Here is a 12910-nt window from a genome sequence, read left to right on the forward strand (position 1 = left end):
GCACGTAGACTGCATGTTAGGGCAGCTTAGTTGAAATAAATATTTTGAACTGTTTTGTGTCTCTGTCAGATCTTATTGTGAACAGGTACAAGAGTGTTAGCGAAAGGGTGTGTCTTGTTGCCGCGATTCCTGAGAGATCTGGGAGTGTTGTGTTCTGGGGTGTGTAATCATTTGTTTCTCTGTGAGTGAGTAGGAGAGCAAGTGAGACTCTATAGCTAGTCGGTCCTGGGCTTGTGGGTACTAAGGTGGTAGGAAGACTCAGTCCCTATGCAACAAGGTCTGGGGGGGGGGAAACCTAAGCTGTGCAGGCCTGTAAAAGGTGTTAATGAACAATGCTGCTGCTCTTTCACATGGGCGGAGCAGACAGTGCACAGAGAAACTCCTGTTTAGTTCTGCCATTTGCTCATCACACCCTCCCACTCCTCGCCACACAGGTGCTGCTGACAAGGTCATGTCTGCAGCCTTGATGGGTGGCTCAGCATTTAATAAGCCTGAGAGCCAATATAACCACCAGGAAGCAGCCAGTCTAGCCTGCTGATGCCATTCCCAGGTGCTGCTGCAAAAGGGGCCTCCTCTTCCAGGTGTCTGGAGGGGCCCTGGGGTCGGGTTCCCGTCACCCAAACCAAATATTGATTCCCACAAAAATTGGTGCGTCATCAAGGGAGGCCTTCCCATGGAGACCTCAAGGTGCCAAGTGTCAGTTGCAGCACTGCATTCTGGGACTTGTAGATCTACTGCTTTTTTGAAAATGGAAATTAAATGTTCATGCCTTCAAATCTCATCTAACTAGAGTGTGCGATAAATTCCTCTCCGCTGGCGTAGTTGGCAGACTGTCACATCAAGAAGGTTTTTTTCACTCGCAGTTGGCATGCGCAAGTGAGAATTGGTGTCTCCTATCTTGATTTTCAGGCACTAGAACGACACCTGATGATATTTTCTCAACGAGGACGGTCCCAACCGTTTGCAGTGAGAAAGCTGCTGCTCAAGTAGATTTTCTCACCACGAACGGTTGCGGCTGCCCATGTTGAGAAAATATCATAGAGTGCCATTCTAGTGCCTGAAAATCATGCTAAGGGATGCCAACAGCAAAGAAGCAGGGCCCTCTGGCGCACCACATTGTGCAGTTCATGCTGATTTTGCAGCAAGGAGCAGGCTCCCACGTTAAAAATCCGCGTGAGCAGCGCAATGTACCAATTTCTGCCCACTTGCGGAACTCCGCAGAATCTCGCAGAATCTCGCAGAGTACATATGTAACTTCGCAGTGAAACTCTGTGAGATTCACCCACCCCTACTTCTATTACAGACATTGAGTTAGCATTGCACATCCTCTTGACACCTCTGTTTCGGATTCAACATTTATCTTTGAAGACGTACAGGCCCTTAGCCAGAAGTGTTTGTGGGCCTTACCCAAACAGATAACTACAGAATAAAAGGGGCCTCAGGGTGGACAGGTATGTTGATGGAGACAGACAGACAGACACGCATGCGCAATCACACACACACAAGCACCCACTCACATACATACACTGTATTTTAAATAAGATGTATTGAGGTTTTAAAGGATGGAAGACATTTGGCGGTGTAAGTATTGGACCCTGGCAGCTATTTCTAATAAATAGTATTACACAGTGCTCTTAAAAGCACAGTGAGAAAGAAATATTGAGAAATTATCAGAAAATGTGTGTCAAATAGGGTTTTGCAACGCTTCTGGACAGTAAAATAGAGGAGAACTAAATAGAATATAAATGTAATCATACCTAAGGTTGTTGTATATTCTCCATCAAGGCACTCTTGGTGACATTTTTGGCAAATGTTGGATTTTTAAGCACATTTCAATAACAGCCAAACATAATAAAGGAAAGGGCTTTAAAGGCAGTTTTAAGCACTTTGGTATGGTTTTGATTACACAGACATGGTGCAGACAAAGATATGTTCCCACAGTCGGTCAGTACTGCTGACTGTACCTGGTTCTAATGGGGGAGACTTCAGTGCAACAGTCAGCAGGACAGAAAGACAAGGTGGGCATATGTTATTGGGAGAGCATGGGCACAGCAGCTAGTATGTCAGTGTGCTCACTTCAAATCAACAACAGGCGCTAGAACTAACCAACAACCAACCAGACATTGTTCCAGAGCTTTGAGAGTAGTGCTTAATTTGTGCAGGTGTTTGGAGGGGGCAGGCACCTGCAGTTATTTTAGGGGTCCCAGGCTTACCTTTCACTGTCAGACTTTAACCCAGACCAAAAGAGAGGAAGGGATACCGAAGGTTGAAGAAAAAGATAGGGAAAGCATAGCAAAAGGGTTTTGCAGGGATGAAAATTAAACTGTAATAGTAAGAAAATGATACAAGAAGTATAGAGTGGAGGATGAAAAGGGTGCGAGGTGGAATCAAAACTTGGCAGCCTTGGTCTTCTGCAGGATTGGCTGAAATGCTGAAATGCTGTGAGAGGCTCATATGAATAACCTTTGGGCCACTGCAATTATGTTTTTACAAAGTAACTACTGCTTGGACCCCCAAACCATTGACCGTGAGTGGCAGCCATACATTATTGGTCCAGATCCTCACTGTGCACTGATCTCTTTCTGTGGCTGTCTGCAGAGTGCTTCCAAATTGACTGGGCAGATGGTAGGCAGTGCAATCCTAAATGACAAAGAAGACTCAGGAGCCCTACTGTTATTATTACTCGGATTTGTATTGCGCAAGGCTGCTCCAGTGATGGGGCGTCCCAGCGCCACCAAAGACCAAAAACATGAGCCCAGGAGAGAAAATGCAGAGTTAACCACGGAAAACGGGTCTTTATGGCTTTGTGAAAAGCCAGATGATTCTGGATTGCTCTGATGGAGGCAGGGAGCGAATTCCAGAGTTTCGGCGCCAAACTACGAAATGAGCGACCACCAGCTCTGTCTTTTGAGACACGAGGAATGCAGACCAGTGCTTGGTCAGCGGATCTCAGAAGGCACCCTGGCACATAAAACTCTAGCAAGTTGGACAGCCCAAAAGGAGCCTGAAGAGTCAAGATCTTATGCGACACGCAGAGAGCCTTAAACTGAATGTGCTTGTCAACAGGCAACCAATGAAGTTTAGGGAGTATGTGGGCAACTGAGCAAGATTTCGGAAGTGCCACCAGTAGACAAGCTGCTGCATTCTGTACCCTCTGCAGGCGCTTAATGCTGGCATTGTTGGCGCCTAAATAGAGGGCATTCCCATAGTCCAGCCTGGACAAAATTGACGCCTGGACAATGGTTTGTCGCACCTTGGGAGGGAAAAAACCCAGCAACGGTTTTAAGCCACGCAGAAGCCCAAAACAAACTCCTGCCACAGCTTTTGTTTGAATGTCGAAAGTCAGGCCGTTGTCGAACCGCACCCCCAGGTTCTTCACAGCCTCCTTGGGCAAGGGGGCAGGTTTAAGACGATCCGGCCAACACTGCTTGGACCACAGCTCCCAATCCTTTCCAAACAGTAAGATCTCAGACTTACTAGCGTTCAACTGCAGGCAGTTTGCCGCCATCCAGTCCGCGACCGCTAAAAGGTCCTCTTTAAACTTGTCCAAATTGAAGAAAGTGATCACCAATTGGGTGTCGTTGGCGTACGACACCAATGACAGCCCCCTACCTTTTGCTATCGCAGCCAGGGGTCGAACATAGATGTTGAACAATAAGGGGCTCAACACTGAGCCCTGCAGCAGCCCCTGATGCAGAGCAAACTACTGTGAGTGAAAAGGTGGCACGGAGACTTGAAAGGACCTCCCCTCCAAAAAAGACCGAAACCAGTCCAAGGCCACATCCCGGATACCAATTTCCTGAAGGCGTTTTAACTATGTCGCGTGAGAGACGGTTTCAAATGCGGCACTTAAGTCCAAAAGGACCAAGGCCACTGAATCACCAACATCCAAGCTACCCCGGATTGCTTCCGTTACTGCTAGCAAAGCGGACTCAGTGCTGTGACGCACTCGGAAACCATGCTGTGATGGATCCAGGATGGCATTCTGTTCAATAAACTTGGAAAGAATGGAATTCAAGTGCGATTCCACTAGCTTTGCCAGCAAAGGGAACTGGGAAATAAAACGATAATTGCCTGACTCCGCAGGATCCAAGGAAGATTTTTTAAGCAGCGGAATAACTTTAGCATGTTTCCACGCCCCAGGTACGGATGCTGATGACAGAGACAGGTTAACCAGGTCAAAATCCCAAGGAGAAATAAGAGAGTGAAACTGGTGAAAAAGGTCAGGTGTCAAAGGGTCTGCCAGCGAGCCCGACTTGATTTTCAGACAGAGACTCGAATTCCATAGGTGGCAGAGGAGGAAAAAATTACAGGATATTTCCAACTGTAGGACCGATAGCCCCCGGTGCCTCCACCTCTGCAAAGGGGGCCATGGTAGGCAGACCAAGGTAGATCTTCTCAACTTTGTTCACAAAGTACCGAGCCAGCTCATTACACTAATGGTTCGAGGAGATAGGGGAAACCCCAGTTGCACCCATGCTTTTCATACCCTTGAGCAAGGAGAAGATCGTCTTAGCAGGGTTAGTGCTAGCCAAGATTTTATTGGCCACATGCTCCGCTCGTGCTCTCCGAATGAGCTTGTGGTACTGCTTAATGGCCGCCCGATATTCCCTTTTTGCTGCCGCGTCGTACGAGCGTCTCCAAGCACGTTCAAGCAGCTTGCAGCCCTTTTTAGCTGTGGTTAACAAATCATTAAACCAAGGGTTGGATGACCAACGACTCTTCCCCCCCAATTTAGCCGGGATACAACTATCCAAGCTTAGCGTCAACCACTCGTGGAAACGCGATTTCGCCAGCTCCACGTCTAGAGGTAACTGAGGCCTGTGACTGGACAGGCAGGCAGAGAAAAAACCCAGGTCCAGCTTATGCCAAGGGCGTTTAAGAACAGGGGCGGGGCGAATCAGGTCAGCTTTTCCCTGCATTTGCAGCGAGAACGAGACCAAAAAGTGGTCTGTCCACGCCTGCGGGACCGACTGGAAAACCTTTAGAGGGCTTAAATTAGAGAATATGGGGTCCAGTAGATGACCTGCCACATACGTGCCCTCAAGGACACATTGCACCAATTGGTAGGCCTCTGGGTCAGCCAAAAACTGGAGATCTTGGCCTTCCCACAGTTCTCAAGATGGAAATTAAGATCCCCTAGGATAGTGAAATTCACAGCCCTGCTTGCGTATAACGCAACTTTGTTCAAAAAGTCTTCCCTGAACCTGTTAGCGGGACCTGGGGGCGGGTAGATGAGGAGGCCGGTCATAGTAGAGTTGTGGTTCAACATGATTTTAAATAATGCACTTTCACAGTCCACCATGTTCGCCTTACTAAAACTGCAGGTGAAAGCATCCTTGACAATCACTGCAATACCGCCCCCTCTACTACCACCTCTGTTGACAGTCTTCAACACATAGCCTTGAGGGAGAGCCAGCCAGGGCTCCGCCACCGAGTCTTGAGTAAGACAGGTCTCCGTTAAGAATAAAACATCCGGAGACTCATCGGCTAAAAGATCAAACACCTCGGCATGATGTTTTCTGAGCGACCGGCAGTTCAGACTGAGGAACTTAAAATCCGTAAAGCCTGAAGGACAGAGGACCGACTCCACCAGTGACAGTTGAATTGTACAAAACTTACATTTAAAGTCTCCTTCACATGTATCATGCCTTGCCTGATTGAAGCTTACTTTACTTTGCTGTGACAGCAGAAAGAATATCGCCTTTTAAATGCACTGGAAACCAAAAAGGTGCATTCTGGGAAACTGCATTGGCTGTGACATGAATAAGGTTATTTTGAGGAGGGCTGAGGAGCATAATTTGTAAAAGGATGAGTTCCAGTGCCTGAAGCTGTACTCCGAAGTCCACAGCCAGTATAATTAAATGTCAGCGCCCCTAAGGCTGCGTAGTAACAAATCCACTGCCAGACACTCCCTGACCCTTTATCTAACTCTAGCAGGTTCCTGCTTTCACCCTTTATGACGGTTTCTCCGTCTTTATGACGGTTTCTCCATCTTTCTCTTCCTCCTTCTTTTTGTTTTGTTTCCCCCCTCTTGCTCTTGATGAATATTTGATTTAGAAAAATACGTGCTGATCCCCAAAAAATGAGTGCTGGTGGCCTCCACTGGCAACCAAGAGCACAAATTAAGCACTGTTGAGGAGTCATTGTGTCTCAAGGATGGTAGACTGCCCTATTGTCTCAGGAATAAAAATTAGGACATATTGCTGGAGAACAGCATTTGATATCTTATGTTCTTGTGTTTCCAAGGACTGTTAAAGAACAATGTTGTTTCGTTGTTTGCTCTTATGCCCATTGTCCAAGAAAATACGATCTTTCCATCATTCTCACTGGCTTAGTCTTTGTCGCCACACATTAGTGTATCTATGTCCTTGTGTCCTAGTGCCAGTGATTTTCTGTAACTTTCAGTGCCTTTCTCAGTGACACTGTGTGCCTGTGTCCCAAGGTGTCAATGTTGCGGTGTGTCTTCCAATTACAGTATCAGTCACAATTTCCATGAGTCAGTCAGTGTATCCACATTAGTATCCAAATACTAATGTTCCACTAACACTGCCCTTGCCTCCACATTCATGTGTCCCTTTGCCAGTTTGTGTCCCTGAATCAGTGTCCCGGTGACCATATCATCATCGCATTGGCTTCCTGGCAAGCCTAAATATCGACACAGTAATGTGTAGAGAATGAGTACACACCTCATGGTACAAATGTCAGTCGAGGTTAGAATAAGTTTTTGTACATCATTCCAGTATAAAACTGTATCCCTAGACAATTTGTATGACATCCTACACATTGGAAGTATGTTTTCTGTACAGTGCAGCACCTGTTCAATATGTGAATTGTTATGAGACATAAAATCTTGTGCCCTACTTTACGTCTGTTTCAAGATTGCTTTATTTTTTTATGTAAAGCCTGGTCTGGCTATATTAATACATTGCACTTGCATTAAAAAAATCAGTATTTGCATCATAATGCCCAAATACCACCCAGGTAACTCTCTTTTGATGTGGTTGGTGGAAAGTAGCAGAAAGTGCAATTCCCACCAAGAAAATGGCACGTTTCCTGCACTAGATAGTTTTTGAAGTAGAAAGTTATTCCATTTCCCAGACTTCGTCCAGGCGTAAAGTCTTAGTAAATCAGCCCCAATGTTTTTCCTACAAAGAAGTGTAAAATATATATATATATATATATATATATATATATATATATATATATATATATATATATATATATATATATATATATATATATATATATATTCACTGAAAAACCCCACAGATTTCAGGGTCATTATAGTTAGGAATTAGCATATAAAAAACCTTAGAAATTCACTGAAAAAAAACAGGTTTCATGGAAGTTATAGTTAGAAATTAGCATTTAAAAAACCCTTAGATATTCACTGAAAAAAACACAAGTTACAGGAACATTATAGTTAGGCTGACATTTCACTCATACAAAACCAGATAAATTCAGCCATTATAGTTAGCTTTAACTCTCGCCTCCGCAATGCACTGCTGATGACGTCCCATTTTACATTACTCATAACATGGTCAGTGACATCACTGATGACATCTCAAATGACATCACTGATGACATCACTGATGATATCATCCACATAATCTGATGCACCTACTCACACCCCAAAATAACCTTTCATAGAACCACTAAAAATTTGAGACTACCTTTCTTGAAACCATTGACACACCAATACCAGTACGTAGATACCCACTCTCTAGCATTTGCAGGGGCATGAGTTATAGTTAGCTGAGCTAACTATAACAGCTGAATTTCTCTGGTTATGTACGAGGGAAATGTCAGCCTAACTATACATTACCTTCCTGTAGCCTGTGTTTTTTTTCATTGAATATCTAAGGTTTTTTAAATACTCATTTCTAACTATAACGTCCCTAAAACCTGTGGTTTCTTCAGTCAATATATATATATATACAGAGAGAGAGAGAGAGATAGATGGTATTTATTATATACATCTCATAGATAAATATGCATATAGATATATAGGGGGTTTTACTTAGTTCATTATACTTGCAGTGGATGGTAAAGGCATCCGTGTGGGAAATGCATTTGTGGTAAAGGTATGTATGGTAAAGGCATGTGTTGTATCGTCATACTTCCATCTGAGTTCTATGGCACGGCAAGCCATACGTGGGTATATCAGTTGCATTGAACTCTATGAATCCAATATGTAATAATACCTACCTTATCTATCCTTTCTTTGCTCTTTTGTTCTGTATTGAATAACATCCACACATCAAGTTTAGAAAGAATTAACTGCATTACATTATCATGTTTGGAAATGAAAAATAGAATGAAAGAGAAAAGGGAAATGTAAATAAGTTACAATTTTAGCTATGGGATAATTTAATTAAAATGAGTGGATTATTCTGATTGTCTCCCCTCAACCAATTTGAACAGCTGTTTGTAGTTATAATTCTTCTGATTCAAAGCTCAGAACCAATTTGCAACTCCTCTGTCCCACATTGTTCACCCTGTCATGAACTGAACCTGATAGGAAAGGATTGTTTCTGATCAACATGTTATTCATTTTAGTATGTGAATAAAAAGAAGATCATGGTTTGGGGAATATAAAGGCACTGCTAAACTAACAGTAGTTCCCTCACCCTGAATTAAATGTGGGGTCACATGGGAAACTCCTTGCTCACCTTAAGCTATTTCCATGTATTTCTTAATCCAAAAATGATTGAAGGTAGCACCTACATTGTTGAGCATTTACAGTCTTTTTAATGTAACAAAAGACTTAACCATTCATGGGACTATTATGTGGTATTAGGTCAACACCTCCCATCACTGTTCCTGGGGGTGTCTATTATGAGGTGTGGTTACCACCAATACTCCTCTCATCTCCATTTTCGCTCTGCCTACCACCAGTAAACTCAGAGATAGAGGTGGCAGTGAGCAGACATGGATGGGTAGCGGGGGGAATGAGCAGAAATGCAATTTTGGGACGGGTGAGTCCCTCTCAGGTACCCATGGTCTATTTGCCTTAAAAGAGTAGTATAAAAAACCTACTCACACTTACCCTAGATTTGTGATCCGTCTCTCCCTGAAATACCAGATGAGCCTCTTAGCCAAACTAACAGTATAAGAAATTAGTCTTGAGGAAGCACATCCAATAGTGAGGGCAGCCTTGGAGAATAAAATAGAAGATTAACAGTTTTTTCCTGGTCACTGAGATCTATCGTTAATATCTGATACTACAATAGAAACTGAGGAGGGTGTTTACACATGACAGGTCCCTATAGTTGTTCATTGAAAAAAAAGATTTGTATCAAATGGTGGAGAAATGTTTGCCACAATATTTTTTGCCTGGTTTTGTCTGCACCTACCCATGATAAAAATTGTTTATATGGTGATGTTGAAACATAGGCATTTTTAGTTGGTATTTTTTGTATTTACGTCTCTGTAATATGCACATAGGATTTTAGGCCCTCATATTCAACTTCAATGTCAGGAGATTTTCCCTCTGTAGAGAATAATTTATTGAAAACTAATAATGAGGTTTACATTAATATGTATTCCATGTAGTGCTCTCAATTTCGTATTATCATTGTTATGAGTAATTTTAACATTTTTATGTTGATTATTTTTTCCCCAGAAGTTTGATTCTGTAGAAGAGATTATTGAATACTACAAACAAGTTCCTATAACCCTTATTGATGGCAACGATGCTTCGGGCACAATGAAAGAACAATGTTACTTAACACACCCTCTTCAAATGAGAAGATTCAGTTTGACATAGACTGGACAGAGAGTGTGTTTCTTTCAATTCATGGATTCACATGAGTAGAATGAATCAATTTCTTCAGGAGCCTGTTACTAAGCTCAAGAGCCATGGGTGTGTGAACCACAGTCCATATATTGGTTATGACATAAGGACCTATATGCATGTTAACAAAAATGTATTATTCTGAATGTGGTTCCCTTTAAGTAAAATATGTCTTTACATGATACCCAACAGGTATATGTTATGGGTGAATAACAGACATTTCAAGATTACCTCATAAACAAAGCAATGTCATTGCAGATGGCGGCTCAATAATGATGTATGCTGAATATTTAATAATGTTGCATCTTTCATAGCAAATTACAGTGTGTCATTAACTTGCGATTCACACTTAGAAAAATAGAAGCAGCCTTGAAGTGATTTTATTTTGAAATGCTTTACTATTCAAGAAATAGGATTTTACACTGTCACCAAGGACATCTATAATGTCCTTGGTGACAGTGTAATATCCTTATTAGAAAACAACATCTGAAAAAACAACACTTTATGTAAAAGACAATTCTATTATGAAATGTTGATTGAAAAAATAAACCAATAATATTCTAAAGTGAACATTGTCTAATTTTGAGAGTAACGATAACGAGAATTGCTAAAGACAAAATCAATAAATATAATATGAAAGAGGCATCTTAGAAAGAAGAAAGAATGAAAAGGAGATAAATATTTATAAATGCATGTCAAAAAACAAGATCTAACAGGAAGTAATCCAATATATCAATAATAATATTTGAGCTTACTATAAACATTTTATCAAATAATTTAAGGTAGATCAAAATCGTACCATTGACAACAGATTCAGAAATATTTCTTGACTAAGTTCTAGATCAATAATTTGTACAAGAAGCCAAAAACTTCAATATATGTAAAATTTGAAGTTCGAGCAGAAAATTGGATCTAATCACTGTTCTGAATATAACATATCCACTATGCATTATGAGTGTTATGTAACGTTCTTCAAGTTTGTGAAATGTGCTGAATACCAACAGCAATTAATAAATGTTGCCATTTAACTTTAACTGGTAATTTTATCCAATCTGGAAGCAAACTACCCAAATATATTATTAATGAAGGCCCACATCTTTGTTCGAAAATTGTACACTAAAGGATAAAAATATATTATATGAAAAACTTGGCTTTAACTTCTGAAGTAGAGAAGACCAGCAGTTTTAGGTGAAACAGCATTTTAGGTGTATGTATCATCACAGGTTTTTATAAACAATCCTTTATGAATGTAAAACAGAGTTTACACAAAAGATGCCTCATTTAATGTACAATGAAGTTTAGACCAGATTATTTAGACCAATTGATATATATATATATATTGATATATAAAGCAGGTTTAGGATGAGTGGACTTTTTTTTTACAGTATGAGATATAGTCTATTATCTGATGCAGTCACCGCATCAGAGAGTGCCTGCAAATTATTCAATCATTATCACCTTGGAATATTGCCTCTTGAATTAATTTGTAACCTCAATCATTTAATTCAAACTATCAAAATATAACAGAATCTATTCTTCCATAGTTGATGGTTCCAATTATTTTCCATTAACACTTCATTGTTTCAAGAAAATATATTTGTACTTTAAGTTCAATATAAAGTCCATGCAATTTAAGAATTAAAATGCTAGCGAAATTGAAATAAAATCCCATGGGAACACCATCTAATAAAGGAGAATTACCTTTTTTAAGGTAGCCAATTGCTTTCCGATTCAATCATCCAATCTTGAATCTTCATCTAATCTTCTTTATGAATAGTAAATAAATATTTATTAGTATGTACTTCTAAAGGAGGTTTGTCAAAAGAGTATTGGTCTGTATAGTATGTTTTAATAGAATTACTGAATTTAAGCTGATCCATACACAACTTCCTTGATAACATTTATGTAAGACCTCTGTTTTTTATTTTTAAATAATTAGTTATTAGTTTCTCCATTTTACTCTGACCTCCATACCATTTTGCTTTAAATTTGAATGATAAATTGCTGCCATGTTCCATGTATGTCATATTAAAATCTAATTTGGCTCTGCCTACTACATCAAGACTACATTTTAATTTATTGATAAATGTTTATGCTATAAAGCCTTTATATTTGCTAATATAGATTGAAAGATTTTCTAATTCACCGTTTTTATGTTAAACATAGTTTAGTATAAAAAAGCTCTGGAAATATATTTAAGTGCATTGTGTTTTGTAGTAAACTATCAGACTGAGGAATAAGCAGAAAAATGTTCTTGACAAAATGGCAACATTGTCATACAAGGACATGTAATTTAATATCCACCAGTTATTCCTTTTTGTCATGGTGTAATTGGAAAACATTTAATCTCTGCTTGAATTAGATCCATGTACTGGAAAAAACACACAATCTATTCAAAAACTTTGGAGTTGTATAGCTAAAGGTCTTTGTGAAATTCCATTCTGAAAAACATTTGCCATTGTTTTAGGAATATATTTAAAGTTGGATCTTCTGTCCAAAAATGGAGCAATTATTTGGTTACACGGCCCTCTGAAAACCAGATTTTCAGTATCAATATTTCTTAAAATAGTGTTCATATTTTCCCAAAAAGTAAATACAAAACCAGTGACCATATATATTGAGTAGTGTTAAAGGTATAAGTGGGATCTTAATATTGAGTAGCAACCATCTGCCCTCTGGACCTTTTCTTGAGAGAATTAATCAGTACCATTAGAGTTAAATACTAAAATTAATCAACCATTCTTTTTACCTAGTGCAGTGGATGCCACATCATGACCTTTCACTGTTTACTCAACTTCATAGCTTCAGGTATAGATGGATGAGGTTATTACTTTAAAAAGATCTTAGGGTCATATGTATAAGCCCCTATTGCCGCGGGAACGTCACTTTTTCTGACATCCCTGTGGTGATAGGGGCTTCTCCTATTTACAAGGCAGCGTTAAGCCACTTAACATGGCCTAAGGCTGCCTTTTAAATAAGGCCCCCTTTCATGCTATGCTTATCGTGAAAGGAGAGAGCTGTGTGCGTTCCACTGCAACACCCATTGATTTTGACACTGCCCCCGATTTACAAGGGTTGCGTAAATAGGAGGCAGCACCAAAATTAAGGCCA

General features: G+C 40.4%; 1 protein-coding gene across 3 annotated transcripts in view; it reads left to right on the forward strand.

Moving 5' to 3' along the window:
- Positions 1-11855, forward strand: part of CLNK (cytokine dependent hematopoietic cell linker) — a 1059843-nt gene extending 1047988 nt beyond the window's left edge. For 2 of the 3 annotated variants that reach the window (XM_085642413.1, XM_085642414.1), the window contains exon 13: positions 9629-11855. In XM_085642413.1, the coding sequence (XP_085498539.1) occupies positions 9629-9772 (144 nt within the window). In that variant the 3' untranslated portion in view covers positions 9773-11855. The remainder of the gene's footprint in view (positions 1-9628) is intronic. The other variant, XM_085642412.1, reaches the window with a different exon arrangement.
- The last annotated feature ends 1055 nt before the right edge of the window (positions 11856-12910 follow it).

The sequence above is a fragment of the Triturus cristatus genome, chromosome 2_2 (genome assembly GCF_964204655.1).
Source record: "Triturus cristatus chromosome 2_2, aTriCri1.1, whole genome shotgun sequence".
Lineage (NCBI taxonomy): Eukaryota > Metazoa > Chordata > Amphibia > Caudata > Salamandridae > Triturus > Triturus cristatus.